Raw genomic sequence first — 18,557 nt, forward strand, 5'->3', positions numbered from 1 at the left:
GCAAAAGAAAAGAATGTCTGCTTTTAGACTATAAGATGGTGGAATACAGTTACTAGCGGATATGATAAACTTTGCAATAAACCTGCCGATAAAGTGACAAATTGAAGAGAGAGAAAGAGGATGGAGGTTGGTGGAGTCTGTCTGATATTTGTCATGTCATAGCTTGTTCCCATTCTCTTCAGTTTATGGAGCTTGTTATGTCCACAAGCAAGAGCAAAAATGAATACGACTGTTAAAATGCAGTGTTACACAAACACGACCACACAGAAACATTACGACAACAAAATCTTGACAAAGAAACACACAGAAATGGGGATCAACACGAAACACGTGTGAGTGATTAGGACATGTGAAATGCTGGAGCTGATGGAAAGTAATAACATACACTAATACATGACATGACACACAAAGCTTTCTGTTCTTATTAATTAAAGCACAAAGAATAGCCTCAGCATATTGGACTGTACTTCTAAAGCAAAAATACACAATGACTGGAATATCAATGTTTAGAACTAACGTGAGCTCCAGTGCTGTCCAAGATTTATTGTGTAATGATGGCCTAATGGCTATTTATATTGACCACCTGCTGATAATGATGCTAGTGGGATTTAGCCTTTGCTTCATCTCTACCAAAAGAGAGAAATGAAGCAGCACTCCTGTTAGTCCTCTAGTCTGAGCAGATGAGCTTCCACAGCTTCAACTTTCCTGCTAACGCTGCACTCGCCATCTTGAAAGAACAGGAAGGATGAAGCTCTATGAAGATTCTGTGCAAGTCAGCGCAAACGTCTGTATAACCGCACTGCACTCTGAAACTCTTTCTAAAATTTCTACTTCTCATTAACATGGCACTGAACGTCAGTGTGGTGAGTGAGAAAAGAAACTCTTTAATTTTTAAAGGCTAATAGTGAAATCTGATCATTCAATAAAACTTTGAGTAAACTTATGACAGAAATATCCCTAACAAGTAGAGAACACCCATAATGCACTTCTGTGTTGGCACCGTTTCAGACACCTGTCAGCGGAGTCAGATTTTGCTCAGTATTCATTCAGTATGCTCAGTCGTTCATGTATCGCTGTCATGTATTGATGTATTGCTCAGTCATTCAAGCAATTAGCAATTGCCTTGCTATAGAGTACAATTACAGTAAGCCAATTTAGACATTCTGCTCGAGATCAGTGTTCAGAGTGAATACTAGTTTTAGGTGAAGCCACTGATTGCTCATTGAAAATTGTATTAGCTTCACTCATCCTTGGCATCAACAGCAAGTAATAAAAGATTAAAAGACCCTTGAATTTGTTGTAGTTGCTGCTTACCACATGCAACAGCTCAGGTCTGTCTTTCAGCTCTTCAACCACTCTGTCCACCTGAAGAATGAGAGAGAAAATGAAAAGTCAAGACATGCCAGTGAACAGAGTTTGTGTGTTTTTAATCAGAAGGCAGAGAGCAGTGAGGTGAACTCACAGATATTTTATCTTCATTATCCAGCAGCATGTCAACAGCTTTCTGAAAACCAGAGAGAAAGAGGAGGATCTTTCAGACATACGTGACAAGTAATCAATGCACTCTTCCCATGCCATCCAACTACACAGCATTGACAAAGCCAATCTATAACTGTGTTAAACATCAGTTCAATAATACACATCAATTCAACACAGCAGCACGCTCTTTAAATTACCATAATTGCCAAAGTAACAACAAAGTAAAATATCTGTACTATTAATTTCCTTGTGCTTGATTAAAAATGGGTGGTGTCCAGGGAAAACCCTTCCCATTCTCAGATTTTTGCATTTACACTGCATGAAAACTACAGGCTAATGCTGAACTGAAATGAACCTGTTTCAATCACAAATACTGTTATAACAGTTCAAAATAATAGAACAGTAGAGTAAGAGTTTAGTACAGAAAATGCGTTTGCAATTTAATTAGCATCTTCCACATCAGCATCCATGTAAACAAGCCTCATCTTTGTCTTGTCACTCAACTGACCTCTGGTCACACTAATAGTGTAGTGGTGGGAAAATAATCACTGGTTTATTAAGTCACTTCTATTCTATTTGCTGAACTCTTTGCCATTAAACTTTTATTTTAATTATTTTAAATCTCTGAAGAGAGTGTGTAAGTGTTGTTCTCTGTTATGAAGACATGAAGGTGGAGAAGCATTGCAGACTTTCTGATAATTGATATCTAATTCCAAACTGTATTGATTAGACTTATGTCTGCTTTGATCTGACTGGTTTTCCCAGACTGCCATACAAACATCGAATACTCACATAACAAATTCATCACTGTTTTACTACACAATAAGGCAAAAGTTTTGGGACACCCCTCCAAATCATTGAATTCAAGTGTTGTTTTTCAGGGGTTGGGCTTAGGCCCTTAGTTCCAGTGAAAGGAACTCTTAATACTTCAGCATACCAAGACATTTTGGACAATTTCATGTTCCCAACTTTGTGGGAACAGTTTCGGGATGACCCCTTCCTGTTCCAACATGACTGCACACCAGTGTACAAAGCAAGGTCCATAAAGACATGGATGAGGGGAGTTTGGTGTGGAGGAACTTGACTGAATTGCTGTCAAGAGTGACTTGAGTCCTGACCTCAACCTGATAGAACACCTTTGGGATGAATTAGAGCAGAGACTGCAAGCCAGGCCAAAACTGGGACGTCTGCCTTTACATGCACATGAATTTAATATGGAGTTGGCCCGCCATGTTGAATGAGAAGGCCTGACTTGCAATCTTGGTTCACTGGGTTTCACGGGGTTCCTTTAACTGGAACTAAGGGGCCAAGCCCAACTCCTGAATTTAATTATTTGAAGGGGTGTCCCAAAACCTTTGGCAACATAGTGTATATTATAAATATTACATATTATTAATATATAAATACATATATAAGTAATGTCAAACATCTTCTAGAACATATCAAAATAAACAAAATCATCTATCTGCTTGAACAAAATTAGTTTCTAGTATAAAGTGATCTTGATGATGGTTCACCTCCTTGTCAAAGTCCATGAGCAGAACAATTTTGTCCTCAATCGAAGTGAAGAGGTTGTGTTTGTGAATAAGCTGGTAGACATCTTTGTGTCTCAGCTTCAGGTAGATCTCCAAAGCTTTGTCATAGCGCTGGTCATATGTGTATCTAGAGACAGACATACAACATTCAGTAGCAGATGTGCTTTTCACAGAGTTGCTGCTATGGTATTCGCAATGGTACAGTCACTAGGGTTTCAGAGCCAGAGTCTGCACTTCAGATACTGCTGGTGGGACGATGCATCCGACTTGCACCCAACTACTTCCTTTCATGCTTAGCATTTATTCTGAAGAACAAAAAACTTCTAGCCATTGATTTATCTGGCACCTGCAGTAACTTGCCCATCTGAATGGAGAAGTGCTCCACTCGCTCTCTTAGTTAGGTGTGACTGGCTAAGCTTTGAGTGCTAGCTAAGGTCATGCAGTCAATAGAATATTGTTCTGAAATTTTAGCTAGTGTTAACTACCTAGGTTTATTCATTCACTTCTTTTTCTTACAACACTGGGCTGCTAATTACAAAATCAGTACAAGGATCAACCCTTATGACATCTCCCTGCATAATATTTATTGATCCTGCAAAAAGTGTGGTTAGTTTTCATGTATGTCACTGACAATTTGTTGATCCAGATATGTTATTGTAAGCTAGTAAGCAAGATAGTTTAGGCATCTACTGTACTATGTAGAGTGCTGGTATACAGTTTAAGACAACAGAATTTGTTTTGATTACTGGTTTCAAATGAGTTGTGAACTATTAAACTGGAAACAGACATATATAGACATGGTACAACAAAAAAGTCAGAAAATCAGTTGAATCATGGCTGTGTGACCAAAGATATGCCTAGTAAGATTTGAATAATATATACTTTCCAAATGCACCTTGTTTAAAGTTTATGGCTATAACAATGGACTGGCTGTAATAAGGACAAGCTCTGTAAAGCGTTTTATTATGGACTATTATAACAGAAAGAATTCATGAAAGCTGTAATAAAAGGATGAAATCCAACACAAGGAATGTTTTCACATTGTACTACTCACAATTCAGCCAATGTGGTGAGCAGGATGCGGTTGGTTTTGTCCTTTTTTAGGTGGTCTGTCACAGCCTGAACTATAGTCATGTTGTTGTAGAGCTCTCCTGGCCACTCCCGGATGAGTGTGGCAAAACCCTGCAGGAGGAGAGAATACAATTTTAATTCAATTTTATTCATATGGCAATTTTAATAAGTGACACTGAGCAGTTTTAAAGAAATCCAGATACAGATTTAATCTTTAATGAAGCACAGATGACAGTGGCAAGGACAAACAGAGACGTGAGAGGAAGCAGAGTGAAAAGGGAGTGACACTGAATAGTGGTTATTATATCATTACTCTCCTCCAGTTGTATACTATGGACTATTATTGTGAGGATAATTTGAATAAATGTTGTGAGATGAGCACAGGACAGGTTTGTAATTTGTTATTTTGCACATTTTTTGCACTAATTATATGCTTAACTGTGAAACCTTAAAAGTAAAAACGCTGGCCTGTGTCCCAATGCTGAATCAGTTTAACTGAAGCTTTAACTACGGAAAAGTCTATTAGTCAACTCCATTTCTGAACTGGTCAGCTAATACAGTGAGGGAAAAAATTACTTGATCCCCTGCTGATTTTGTACATTTGCCCACTGACAGAGAAATGATCAGTCTGTAATTTTAATGGTAGGTTTATCTGAACAGTGAGAGACAGAATAACAACAAAAACATCCAGAAAAACACATTTCAAAAAAGTTATACATTGATTTGCAATTTATTGAGTAAAATAAGTATTTGACCCCTTTGCAAAACATGACTTAGTACTTGGAGGCAAACCCTTGTTGGCAATCACAGACGTCAGACATTTCTTGTAGTTGGCCACCAGGTTTGCACACATCTCACATCTCAAGGAATTTGGGCCCACTCCTCTTTGCAGATCCTCTCCAAGTCATTAAGGTTTTATGGCTGACCCTTCAGCTCCCTCCACAGATTTTCTATGGGATTAAGGTCTGGAGACTGGCTAGGCCACTACAGGACCTTAATGTGCTTCTTTTTGAACCACTCCTTTGCTGCCTTGGCCGTGTGTTTTGGGTCATTGTCAGGCTGGAACATCCATCCACGACCCATTTTCAATGCCCTGACTGAGAGAAGGAGGTTCTCACTCAAGATTTGATGGTACATGGCTCCGTCCATCGTCCCTTTGATGCGGTGCAGTTGTCCTGTCCCCTTAGCAGAAAAACACCCCCAAAGCATGTTTCCACCTCCGTGTTTGACGGTGGGGATGGTCTTCTTGGAGTCATAGGCAGCATTCCTCCTCCTCCAAACACGATGAGTTGAGTTGATGCCAAAGAGATGGATTTTGGTCTCATATGACCACAACACTTTCACCCAGTTCTCCTCTGAATCATTCAGATGTTCACTGGCAAACTTCAGATGAGCCTGTACATGTGCTTTCTTTAGCAGGGGGACCTTGCGGGTGCTACTGGATTTCAGTCTTTCACGGCGTAGTGTGTTACCAATTGTTTTCTTGGTGATTATGGTCCCAGCTGCCTTGAGATCATTGACAAAATCCTCCAGTGTAATTCTGGGCTGATTCCTCGCCGTTCTCACGATCATTGAAACTCCATGAGGTGAGATCTTGCATGGAGCCCCAGACCGAGGAAGATTGACAGTCCTTTTGTGTTTCTTCCATTTGGGAATAATCGCACCAACTGTTGTCACCTTCTCACCAAGCTGCTTGGCGATGGTCTTGTAGCTCATTCCAGCCTTGTGTAGGTCTACAATCTTGTCCCTGACATCCATGGACAGCTCTTTGGTCTTGGCCATGATGGAGAGTTTGGAATCTGATTGATTGCTTCCTTCTGTGGACAGGTGTCTTTCATACAGGTAACAAGCTGAGATTAGGATCACTCCCCGAGAGTGCTCCTACTGTAATCTCAGCTCCTTACCTGTATAAAAGACACCTGGGAGCCAGAAATCTTTCTGATTGATAGGGGATCAAATACTTATTTCACTCATTAAAATGCAAATCAATGTAGAACTTTTCTGAAATGCGTTTTTCTGGATTTTGTTGTTGTTATTCTGCCTCTCACTGTTCAAGTACACCTACCATTAAAATTACAGACTGATCATTTCTTTGTCAGTGGGCAAACGTACAAAATCAGCAGGGGATCAAATAATTTTTTCCCCTCACTGTATAAATCACTCAAACCCCTACAGTATATACACACACTCACTTCATAGTCAGTCTTGAGGAATTCATGCAGGATCATCTCATAAATGGCAGGTCTGAGGCGCAGATCTCCTCTGGGTAAGTACTGACTGATGGCCTGGGGGTCAGAGAGAGATTTTAGATAAGCAGGGTAACATTCTTGTATGGCAAAGTGTAACACATGGGACTGAGCTACAGGAGACTTTTATTAAAGCAAGAAAAGGATATCACAAGAGTAGCAGTGAGGAAACTTCGAAAAGGGCCTTAATGCCCTCTGGAGATGTAATAGGTCAGTCTGTTCTATTGAAAAATGAAAAAACCCTGGCAATGTAAGGAGACTGATATACTCCACAAATGGAGTGGAAACGTTGTTTTTTCCCCCCACATTTTTGACATATAATTTTATTCATTTAGTGACACATGAAACCAACATGTCCCTAATGATTACATTTAGATAATAAGCGCCTGCTATGTGAATATTCCTCTCTAATTCAAAGGCCAACTTTATGTCAGTGTGCAACACTTCAGTATGACGTACCTTCAACTGTCCAATAGTTTTGAACCTGTAGACTTCATTTTCCCACAGATCCATATTCTTCCCTAGCACCTTCTGACACTTTCTGTAAACACAGCAGAGACACACTGTGGCATTTCTCACAAATATTTCATTTTTAAATATAGCAGAAACTGTTAGAGTACCTTGCTGCACCATCATAGTCCCCCTTCTCCACCAGGTGATTTATGTAGGCCATCCCGATTTTCTGCACATTCACAGACAATTATAGTATAAAACTAATGGTGCTGTTAAAAATGTATTTACTTCAATGAAATCAAAATGTAAATTCAAGATAGATCGCGATACTCTGTACCTGTACGTCATGCCTTTTGATGTTCTTGAAGCTGATCTCTGCTGCCATTAGTGCCTCCTGTAACAAACATCAACTTCAAGCATCTCCAGAAACATGTAGCTCATTTATATAAATAACATTAAGATATTAAAAATAAACAAAAATAGATTCAAAAGAAATCACTAAAATTATTCATTAATGTGTTGCTACTTATATGCTCAGACCTCGTATTTCTTCTTGTCGAGTAGCCAGTCGATGTGGTCATCCTGGTCTCGTTCTTTAGCCACTACAATGTCTTTCGGGCTTATGATGTAGAACAGAGACTCTCCCTCTGAGTGCTCTATAGACAGAAGACATATGGATTCATGACTGGCTGAAGGTGACATTTCAACATTGTGGCATGCCAAAAGCTAGTTATTAATTTATTATTATTATATTAATACAAGTTCTCATCTTTTCTCATTTTTGCCTTTTATTCTAACTGAAAAGGTTAAAAAAAAAAGTGAAATGTCACTGGGTACTGAATCACTTCATAAACAATCCTAAAAAAAGATTTTTACACCTTTAGATAAACTCAAGATGGCTTCAGGGATACCAAGTGATACAGCCTGAGGCTGTCAATTCAGAGCAGTAAATAATTCAACTTTTTCTCTATCCCTTCTTCCATTACCCAGTCTGTAGTCCCGGCATTCGTTCTCCTGAAAGTTGCGGACAGTTAGAGCATCCGAGGAGATCTCCTCACAGCTCTCGGGCAACGGCTGGATGATGTCTAATCGTGGGCGTGACCTGAACTCCTCCTCCTGTGATACACACATATACACACACTTAAACAAGCCACACTTCAAATGCTTGGCCACAGACACCACTGAACTCAAATTCAAGTACTTCAAATATGACAACATCTATAATCAACATTGTAAAAACTTACTCTAATATTTCAGCGACCTACACCTATCAGGCATAACATTATGAGCACTGAGAGGTGAAGTGAATAACACTGATTATCTCCTCATCATGGCACCTGTTAGTGGGTGGGATATATTAGGCAGCAAGTGAACATTTTGTCCTCAAAGTTGATGTGTTAGAAGCAGGAAAAATGGACAAGCGTAAGGATTTGAGCGAGTTTGACAAGCGCCAGATTGTGATGGCTAGACGACTGGATCAGAGCATCTCCAAAACTGCTGCTCTTGTGGGGTGTTCCCGGTCTGCAGTGGTCAGTATCTATCAAAAGTGGTCCAAGGAAGGAACAGGGGTGAACCGGCGACAGGGTCATGGGCGGCCAAGGCTCGATGATACACATGGGGAGTGTGACGGGTCAGGACTGTTTTGGAAGCAAAAGGGGGACCAACACAATATTAGGCAGGTGGTCATAATGTTATGCCTGGTTGGTGTATGGCCAATAATTGTGATAGAAGACTTTTGTGTTCTTCAATAACAAATTCATAGAAACACAGAACAAACCAATTCTAACAAATTTAAGTATAAATCTCTATCAATGCAAATAATCTAATGTAAAGTATTATTAATTATTAAGTATAATCAAGCACCATTACACATTCAAAGCAGTTTGTTTTCAATTCCTATGTAATGCAAGTCTCTATGTAATGCATCAGGATACTCTGGATCTTTGAGCCCATGTGCATGCATACCAGTAAGATCTTCCTGCAAGCAGGACACACAACTGCTAAATTCACTGTGAATGCTATACACTCTAACAGCCCAATGTGTGGAGGGTATTTACATGCTTACGAGTTAGAATCAGATGCCAAGAACCGAACTCTGCCCTTGTTTCTATTAAGGGAGAGAAGGAGAATTAGCTCCCTCGATTACTTCATTTTTCGTGACGTGGTTGCACAAATGTACAAGATGGTATGCTGATGATTTATTCTGCCCCTTCTGTGATTATGAAGGTTAAAGCAGAACTTACATTCACTCATTACAGAGAGTGACAGCAAGAAATCCTACCATATGGTCAGAATTCTCTTTCACAAAGTAAAGCGTGACAAGCTGATCAGCCAAAGGTGCCAGTCCGCTGATGTAGAACTCTGTCTCAAATGCTGACACTGCAAGAGACCATGACAAAATTTTTTAGAATAAATAATTCGTAAACATGGGTTCTTAATCCAAGAGTGTAAACAAAGACTTACCAATCTCTACATAGCGACTAGGTAAATCTCTCATTTCTGAAGGGTCACGTTCCTTGACAGCACAAATCTAAAACACAATAAAAAAAAAGAAATATATTACTTTTGTCTAATAGAAAATATGGACAATAAACCTAAATGAACACAAACGCACCTTGACTGAAGATCCCCAGCCGATAATAAGCGTGGTGTTATCTTTCCAGCAAAGGCTACAGGGATACATGTCAGGCCTCAAGCTGGAGTTGTCCCTTAACACATTGGTGATTCGTTGCTTACTGCTGATGTCGTAGATTTTCACCCCCTGAACAAGGACAAAAATACGACCATTATGGCTTAAGACAGCAGACGTTTAATTTTTATGTGCGTAAACTCACCGTTCAATTTAATAGTAACACCTATTCACCTGCTGGAAAATGGCCAGATGGGTCTGAGCTGCTAGGAAGGATACTGTAACTCATGTATAATCACTCTACAACTGTGGAGAGCAGAAAATCATCTCAGCATGCACAATGGCTACAACAGCAGAAAGCCAACTGTCCAGATTGAGTGAGTCTGACTGGAGTGAAACCTGATGCTGGTCTTCTGCTGTTGTAGCCCCACAAGGTTTGATGGTTTTGTTAATGCTAGGATGGTTTCCTGCTCACCAAGACTGATTACATGACTTATTACTTCCTGGCAGTTTAATCCAGTCTGGCCATTTTCCTCACACCTCCCTTATCAATAAGGCATTTTCAGCAAAAGAACCTACACTTACTGTTTTTTGTTTGTTTGTACCATGCTGTTTAAGCTCTAGAGAAGGTTTGGAGACCAGGGTCAGAAAGTCACAAAGATCACACTTTTTCTTCATTCTAATGTTTGATGTGAACATTAACTGAAGCTATTAATCTGTATCTGGATGATTTTAGGCTAATGACTGATTAGATAAAATCATGAATGTGCAAGTGTTCCTAATGAAGTGAATGTATTCATGACTGCATTTATGAACATGTATATTAATCAATCAATATACAGTTGAGTCCAAAGGCTTAGCATACTTTGAACAAACAAACAACACTGTGTCTCCAGACTCAAAAACAGAATCTTGGTGTTTTATTGGCAATAAAATCGTGTAAAAGTATTTAAAATAAAACACCAAGACTCTGATTCTCAGTCAGTGAGATCACAATCATTTATCACATCTCTAATGATACAAGCGTGTGATTTTTTTCCCCCTTTAGTTTATGAAGTGTGATCATACCACACTGTTAGCCCAGGCGATGAGATTGGTCCTCCATTTGACGTTGGTGATGGTTCCCTCTCCCTCATGCAGAACGGACGTCTTCCAGCGGTTCATCCAGTTCTTCTCATACAGCAGCAACTACAGTCAACACAGACAAACATTACTAAGATGTTTACAAGAAACTATAAAGTATAAAATTACTAACAAAGTTTGCTGAACCTACAAGATGCTCAGCATGTAACCACATTTAACTGCAGGATTAATACATATTTCTCTCTCTCTTTCTAAAGATGAAAAAGAGTTCACTGAAAAATAAATGACAAAAACTGAATTCGTCACAGTGATCTGCTGGTATAAGAACTTCTCAGTAAGCTGTGTTTTGTAGGTTACTCCAGCAGAGGGCGAAAGAAGACAAAGTTAACACAGCTGCTATTATAAATGCTTTTGATCAGTAAGGAGCTGATCCGCAACTGTCCTGCATCTTCATATGGTTAAATGTACCAGAGGATCAGCTTATAAAAATCATTTAACATTCAGTATAATTTCTGTGTCAGAATAAAATCAGAAATTCCTTAAAAAAATAAAAATAAATAAATAAATAAAAAAGGTTGCTCATTTTATCATTTCACAAAAATTTACACAAACTATTAACTAAATATAATAAGCAAACTAACTTCATTTAAATAATTGTTATTGAACCATATATTTAATTTAAATGATTGGAATAAAAAAAAAATACAGCTGACAATTAACAAAAATAAATAAATAAATAAAATAAATAAATAAATAGACAAAAAGCAGTTAATAAACAAAAAGCAGTTAGTCTACTACTTCTCTTGAATCATTTTTTTGAAATATATAATTTTTGTTTAGATAATGAAATGTTCACACAAATGAACAATTCAGAAACAATGAGCTATGAATATTCTGTATTGCTTAGTTCAAATGAGAGTTCATCTGTGTCCAGCTCGGTAACAAAGAAAATATTTAACGACATTACAAATACCACGTTATTGTTTGTGACTATGAGTAAAATGCTCCTCCTCACTGAAAGACATCATTTTTTATCAGATAAAATTGCCTGTGCTAATTCCCCATGATCTGAATGAGCAGTTGAGGAATAAATGCACATTTAAGGGTTAAAACTTTCATTTTGAAACTAGCTCCTGATGCAGTTTACTTTATACGAAAGCATCAGTTGATGCAATAAGCGTAGTAACAGCTGCTTAAACGTGCTCCCACAATCCTCAGTGGATTTCACACAGGTTCAGTGTAGTACCTCTGCGTACACAGCATGCTATTAGGACTAGAGTAAGAACTGTAGGAGTTCAGCAGATAATACGACAGGGATCTGTGCAACGGTCCTCTCGGAATCAAATTTAGACCAATGTCACAACCTTGGACTAGCTTAACTATATTCTCTAATATTCGTTCGCTAATATAAAAAAGAAAATTATATAAATGACCTCTGCTCATCAGAAAGTGATTGGGATATTTCCTCAGACCAGACATCACATTATATGCTTTTAACCTTCAATACATAAAGCTGTTATATGAAAACACTGCTGTCTGGTCTGAGCAAACGTCTCAGCCGCATACACTTCATAAATTTAAAAGCAAACTGTGTGGAAATGATTATATATGAAAAATCAGTGGGCATGCCACAATGATCCAGCCCACTTCAGTTAGAAGAGCAAGGAGGCTTTTGTGCACATACACATACGTGACCTGACCTGTCCTGTCCGGTCTGTATCCTGACACGACATAAAGAATAGCTCGTTCAGAGCGGCTCCGATTCTGCACTTTGAGCTGTGTTAACAGATCACAGCACAGCATTGGGAGATGACACTTCAGGAGCCCTGCTGACGGAATTGAATTGCCTTTGAAAAGATGTGTCCTCAGTGGAAGCTGTATTGATTTTCATGGCGAGGCTGCATTATGGGAATCTTAAGCCAGGGAAACAGAAGGTAATCAGCAGAAACGGGAAGCTAAAGGCAGCAGACACACTCCAACTCCGGTTAGGACCGAGTTAGGGGACAGAAGCCGTCCAGCATTTAATCACTTCTTATATGCTGGATGTGGAAAAGTATGTGCACCCATTTTATTGGAGCGGATAGTTGGACAAATGTTTTTGGCTACATCTGGGGTTTTTTTTTATTAATTTATTTATTTTTCTTACACACATTCATCATTCTTCAGATAATGATTTAAAAAAAAAATAAAAAATAAAAAAAAAAAGTTGTGGAAGGCAAATGGGGTACACACAATACATCAAGGACAGTATTAATCGAGTCGATATCAGGTGGTACTTGTCAGAGTGGATTATTCCACTTCGACTACTTTTACTGTCATTTTATCTGATGAGATCTGAACATCTGCACCGACACTTGAGACTTAAAGAAATGTTAAACAATTTTTTAACGGAGATCACCGCAATTACTAGATTATATGATTTAATTTGATAAAGAATTAAAATATTTTTATTACTGGCTTAGATTAAGTAAATGTTCCAGTGCAAGCCGTAATTTCCGAACGTTTCTTCATTGTTTTTACTTTGCTGCAAAGCTCATGGTCCTAAAATTGCCATGGCATTCAAAATCTCCCGCTGCACTGGGATTCTCCTTGCATTTGTTTTATCACCTTCTAAGGCTCCTTTTTTGCACAGATGCCGGATTACATGTTTTTTTTTCCTGCGCAGTTTTGCCCCATTTAATACAACTAAAAACATTTTCCTGCTTATTTATTTACATTGTCAGACACTCTTAGTGACTTTCAGTGCTTTGCTGCTGTTGTTTTATTTAATCCTCATGCTATTTCACTATGTCGGGAATAATTAGAACACAATTGGGAAACATTTTATATTAATGACACTGACTAAAGAATATTTGCTTTATAATTCGGTTCCATTTGCCACCAGTTAATGCTGTGCACTACTTTAGATCCAGCAAATCAGTTGAGACATTTAATGCAATTTTAATAACAGCAGTTTCCCCTGTGATGAGCTCAGTGTCCGTGATCACCTGCGTATAATGCGGATCTTTTTTCATGTCAAACCATTTTTTTTCCACTTCACATAATTCACACCTAATTCACCCTTTCTGTCCTGTTCTGCTGTTTAATATTTTTATAGGCATTAGATGTGAGTCAAATACTTTCCATGTCTGCTTTCTGCCATTCCGTGTGTTAGGGAGTTTATATGTGCAGTTTATATTTTATGTCATTTTGTGAGCATAACTAAATGCTAACGAGCTGCGTCCGAAATTGATAGACATATACACACAAACACAGCAAACAAACAAATAAATAACATTGACGTTTCCCAAATTTTGGTAAATCAGAAATTTTGTGCAGGATGGCTTTTACAAAATAAATCTGAGAATTTGTCATTTATCGTGTTTGGATAAATGCGATGCAGACAGTTCATATAAGGTGTAATTAAACGTCGGTATTTGCTCCATTTAGTTGTAATGATGTATTTTATATTGTTAACAGCAGGTAACATACTGATGGGAAACACACTCTATCCATTAATAAAATCTGATTCATTCTCTCTATATTCATTTTGCCTTCCTTTTCACTGCCTTTCAATTTCTGCATTAGACTTCTGCTCATACCTATATCTTATGTTTATTATTTTTGTTTATAAAATTAACTATGTGCTCACTTGCAGACTGACTTTTGTTACACTATCACTAAAATATCAATATAAGAGTCTCCTGAGTGGCTCAACAAAAAAAAGCATTGGCCCTTCTGTCTGGAGATGTACAGATTGCCCTCAACCTCCTGGACTGGTTAGTGTTGTATAATAGGCAAGAGGTAAATTAGGGAGAAAATCTGAATAAACTGACAAACAGTAGATATATTTGTCTACTAGTTATTTCTAGCAGACTTGTATGACAAAATTCACACAAGTCTGCAACTCCACACTCAAGTTCTTGAAGGGAATGAAAGAAGCTGATTTAGTTAGACTACAGAAGCATGATGCACCGCACCTCATCATAATGCATTCATTAAAACCCAACCCTCTTTTATTAACATTTGTGCTGCCCTCCTATGGATTAGAAGAAATGAATTCATATAAATCTATGCTTTATCTTGAAGCTTGCACAATTGTCAGAGCTGCTATAAATGATATATAAATTAATCAACAATTTCTGACCAATCAGAATAGAGAATACACTGATACTTGAAGGCATAGTCTCAGTGCACAATAGCACAAAATTTATGTTTGCAAATGGAATGATCTTTTTGAAGAAAACATAAAGCAACATTGAATATGATTCGGTTTATTTGCCTACGGTGAATATGTGACTGTACTTTTCATGTGTGAATGCTGAACTAGAAACTGACTAATTTAAGTATTAGAGTTACATGCAGCTCATTTTAATAGCCTTTTTTACACATCAGTTTCAAATATCATAACATCTGTTCAATAATAAATTTATATTACAATTGCTAATGATCATTTAATACACAATTATAATTGATAAATAATTAGTGATTGTTGATTGTCATTTCAGTCACTTTTTTTTTTTTTAATATCGGTGCATTGAGCCCAGTCTTCCGATTGTTACACCCCTAGTAAGCAATGATGGAGGTCAGTGTTATAAAAGATGATAGATGTACTCGTCAAAAAGTGAGCACATACCGATCTTGTGTGATCACATTACCCCAACCCTATTCCTAAAGTATCTGAGACTTACCCAAGACAAGGATGCATAATCATTCAGTTTCCAAAAATCTTCTCCTTCAGAAAAAAAAAAACATATATTCTGCAAGCCATATGCTGGAAAGTTATGATTCTCTATTTATGGTGTAAAAGACAGAACTCCATATTTCCAGGGTGACACGGCTTCCTCTGAAAAATGAGTGTGTATTTGTTTTAGTCCATGTTCTACATGTTGCAGATGCTATGGCACTCTGGGTAATGACTGTTATTTGTTCCGCACAGGGAGACAACACCTCTCTCAGTGAACAACACTTTGAGAAAATGGACCTCTTTCTTGTTTTGCTGTCTTTCTTTTCTTTCTGTCTCTTTGACCCTGCTACAAGGCCAAGCTGTATTTTAGCTCAGAAAGGCAAAGATATGGAAGGTGCAGTGTTTAGAGCTTATGCTTTAGGATGGGAGCTGTGTGTGGGAGGGGGGTGTTGGGAGGGGAAGGGGGTCGCACAAAGCCAGAAGTATTGTTGCCTTGCTGGAAAGGGTAAATTTAATGCAAAAGGGATGAATTTGATGAATGTAGGCAATTCCAGGAAATATACTTGATGGAAGTTTAGTAGTTTGCTAACATGTAGCTAAAAAGCAGCATATTTTACCTTGTTGCCTCCAGTTACAAATTGCTTGTTGCTTGACTTGCTGAACTGAGGATGTAAAGCCACTACCTGGAAGACATACAAAAAAAATACAGTTAACTGCATTCTGAACAAAATCTAACCAACTGGATAAAACCCTTCATCAAATAGGACTGTTAGATTCACAAACAGAGAAATCCAAGCAGGCATTGTGTGATAATAGATGGTCAGCAGTTTCAAAATCATTTCTTACAGTCGAGTTCACTTAGCGATGGAAATGAAGGTTTTGACTTTTGTTACTCTGAACAACCCTTGTAACTTGCCTTCTTAATATCTGACACAACCTTGTGCTCCTACTTTGAGCACTATATGAGTGATCCATGCTGAGGAAGCCCCAGAGAAATCAATTAAAACTGATGGAGAACTGAAACATAATTTGAAAACCAGCAGAGCGATTTCTGACACAAAGTCAAACTTTACAGAAAAATGTACACTGAGCACCAGCAAAGATAAGAGGAGGATGTTACCCACAATAACTTACTTTAATAGGACAGTCAAAGTTCTCATGGAAGCCCTCTCTGGTGTAGAGCCCAAACACCTGCACCTGCGAGTTAAAAGACAAAGAAAAGTGTTAAGACAAATATAATTAAAAGAATCGTTTTTAGTTAAAATGACTGGTTTTACTCTTCAAGTTGACCTCGACTAGATATCACAAACACATCACATCTTTCAGCAGAAAAGTTATACATCCACTAGGCTCCCAATTAGTGGACAGGTCAACTCCCTCTGCCCTGACAAGACATCATAGAGTGGTCTTAATCTGCAGCTCTGCTGTACTCCCTGAAGGCTACAGGCAAACCTTAACTTAGCAATTCACTTACACCTGTCTCTGTGAGCTAAGGAAAAAAAAGAGTATGAAGTCTGAAAAGAAAGTTGTTCAGAAAGAAGAATTCTTTAGTTTGAGCAGGGTTATATCATTGGCACACCACGCCATATCTTTCTATACCTGTTTGCTAAGCTCTCAATGTTAACAGGGTGGGCAAGGCCCATGAAAATGAAGTTAAGCCTTGGTAAGATCTTAAGAGGCAGTTTGAACATGTAACAAAATAATAAATAAATAAATAAATAAACTCTGGGCCATCAATCGAGAACTCGTGTCTCATGTCTGACGTATCTTGATCATTGAAGCAGAGGATAAGTGGCACCAACGTTAACACCTCTGTAGAGTGAACAATGGCTGGCGTGTCGATTTTAATTGGCAGAGTCACGGCACAGGCCTCAATGTTGATGTTTGTCTGCTATCTGTGCTATAATCAGTCTGAGAAAGCCACCCACTGTGGTGCCGATTAGCCTGGTCAACCCCATTAAATGCTCATGTCTAGATCACTGAGCAGATATAGGAGCAAAAGTAAAGAAAGCACAAATGGGAGGATGAGGAAATGGGATTTGAACGTTATTAACATCGGCTTTGCTGTCTGTCCATACATGCAGGATTCTTCAGACAGTGTCAAACATCATATTCATTATGCTCATTAAACACACATACAAAATATGCGTATACCTAGTTTAAATATATATGTCTTTGGTTTCGTAATTATGACTGGTCTATTCACAACAAAAGGCTAAAATCTTTATCCAGGCAAACGGCCAATCACCTGTTTCATTAACTGAACTGCTTTTATGCTAAATACATTTTACTTGCCTTGTTTGTGTGAGGTAGATTGTTTGGTGTGTGCAATCAAATCCCAAGGTTTGGAGATAAAGGTTAGAATTTAATGACTGAAATCAGGGAACTGACTCTTTTGGGATCATTTCTCAGCACCTTCCCAGCACCATCCTGAGCCAAATTTAAAATTTATCATCACTTTTAATCTAGACCATAGGGGACTCTAGGAAGGGTGGAGCCTGGTAGCTGTAGTCTTTTGAGTGGACAGGCACACTGCCATTCACCCATCTCCTCTATCTCCCTTGGGCTTATGCAGCACACCCTGCAGGCTAAAAGATGTGAGCGGTGATGTTTACATGGCCTCACTTGGTGGACAAACTCCTCTGGAGTCAACAGCCACAATCAAAATGCACCAAGAAGTGCTTAAAGACCACATCACATGTCTTGGGTGCAAGACTTCAAGAATAAACAATTAGGAGAGTGCTGGAGCTGGATTCCTGCCACTTCAGTGCCAAGCTGTTTTACCCTACTCTTGGACTACATTGGTGAAGCTGAGGGAGGGACTTACATGGGGAACAGGATGTTTGTGACACTAAACACTCACTAATCTGCTGTAAGGTCAGAATTTCACCAAGGAAGATGCATTGCTCCAAGTCACTGGGAAAACTATGCATACTGTAGATGTAAATAATTCCAAACACCCAATGTTTCAAGCCTGTCTTCAAATCTCTGTATAAAGACCTTAACCACCCAGTCGTTACCCCACCAGGCAACATTAAAAGCTCTAAAGTCAGAGAGAAACCAGTCCAGAAAAGAGCTCTGCACTGTGTACATGAACTATATAGAGACATCCAGCTTTTGGGTGATTCCAACAAAACTTGTTAAGTGTATGATGGGATCAAAAGAGACTCTGTTCACACATGGAGCAAAATGGCACCACTGAAGTCAGATATTTGTGAAACTCTCAACAACAAAGGCAAACAGCTGGAGAGATGGGTGGAGCACTAATCTGAACTGTACCAACAGGAAAACACCATCTCTGACACCACCCTTGACTCTACCGAGTGGCTCCCCATCATGGCCAAGCTAGACAAGATGCTCATCATGGAGAGCAAGAGCAAGACTGCCTGGCAACT

General features: G+C 38.6%; 1 protein-coding gene across 1 annotated transcript in view; it reads right to left on the reverse strand.

Annotated features, from left to right (window-relative positions):
- The window catches only part of vps41 (VPS41 subunit of HOPS complex), a 45,420-nt gene that overhangs the window by 10,279 nt on the left and 16,584 nt on the right, over positions 1-18,557 (reverse strand). The window contains exons 6-21 of the mRNA XM_058376216.1: positions 16,297-16,359; positions 15,780-15,845; positions 10,482-10,601; positions 9,399-9,545; positions 9,248-9,314; positions 9,066-9,163; positions 7,771-7,900; positions 7,325-7,440; positions 7,122-7,178; positions 6,952-7,013; positions 6,791-6,872; positions 6,278-6,370; positions 4,069-4,196; positions 2,997-3,141; positions 1,463-1,504; positions 1,315-1,365 (exon numbers count right to left, since the gene is read on the reverse strand). Of these exons, the coding sequence (XP_058232199.1) occupies positions 1,315-1,365; positions 1,463-1,504; positions 2,997-3,141; positions 4,069-4,196; positions 6,278-6,370; positions 6,791-6,872; positions 6,952-7,013; positions 7,122-7,178; positions 7,325-7,440; positions 7,771-7,900; positions 9,066-9,163; positions 9,248-9,314; positions 9,399-9,545; positions 10,482-10,601; positions 15,780-15,845; positions 16,297-16,359 (1,467 nt within the window). The remainder of the gene's footprint in view (positions 1-1,314; positions 1,366-1,462; positions 1,505-2,996; positions 3,142-4,068; positions 4,197-6,277; positions 6,371-6,790; positions 6,873-6,951; positions 7,014-7,121; positions 7,179-7,324; positions 7,441-7,770; positions 7,901-9,065; positions 9,164-9,247; positions 9,315-9,398; positions 9,546-10,481; positions 10,602-15,779; positions 15,846-16,296; positions 16,360-18,557) is intronic.

Source organism: Hemibagrus wyckioides, linkage group LG23 (assembly GCF_019097595.1).
Source record: "Hemibagrus wyckioides isolate EC202008001 linkage group LG23, SWU_Hwy_1.0, whole genome shotgun sequence".
Lineage (NCBI taxonomy): Eukaryota > Metazoa > Chordata > Actinopteri > Siluriformes > Bagridae > Hemibagrus > Hemibagrus wyckioides.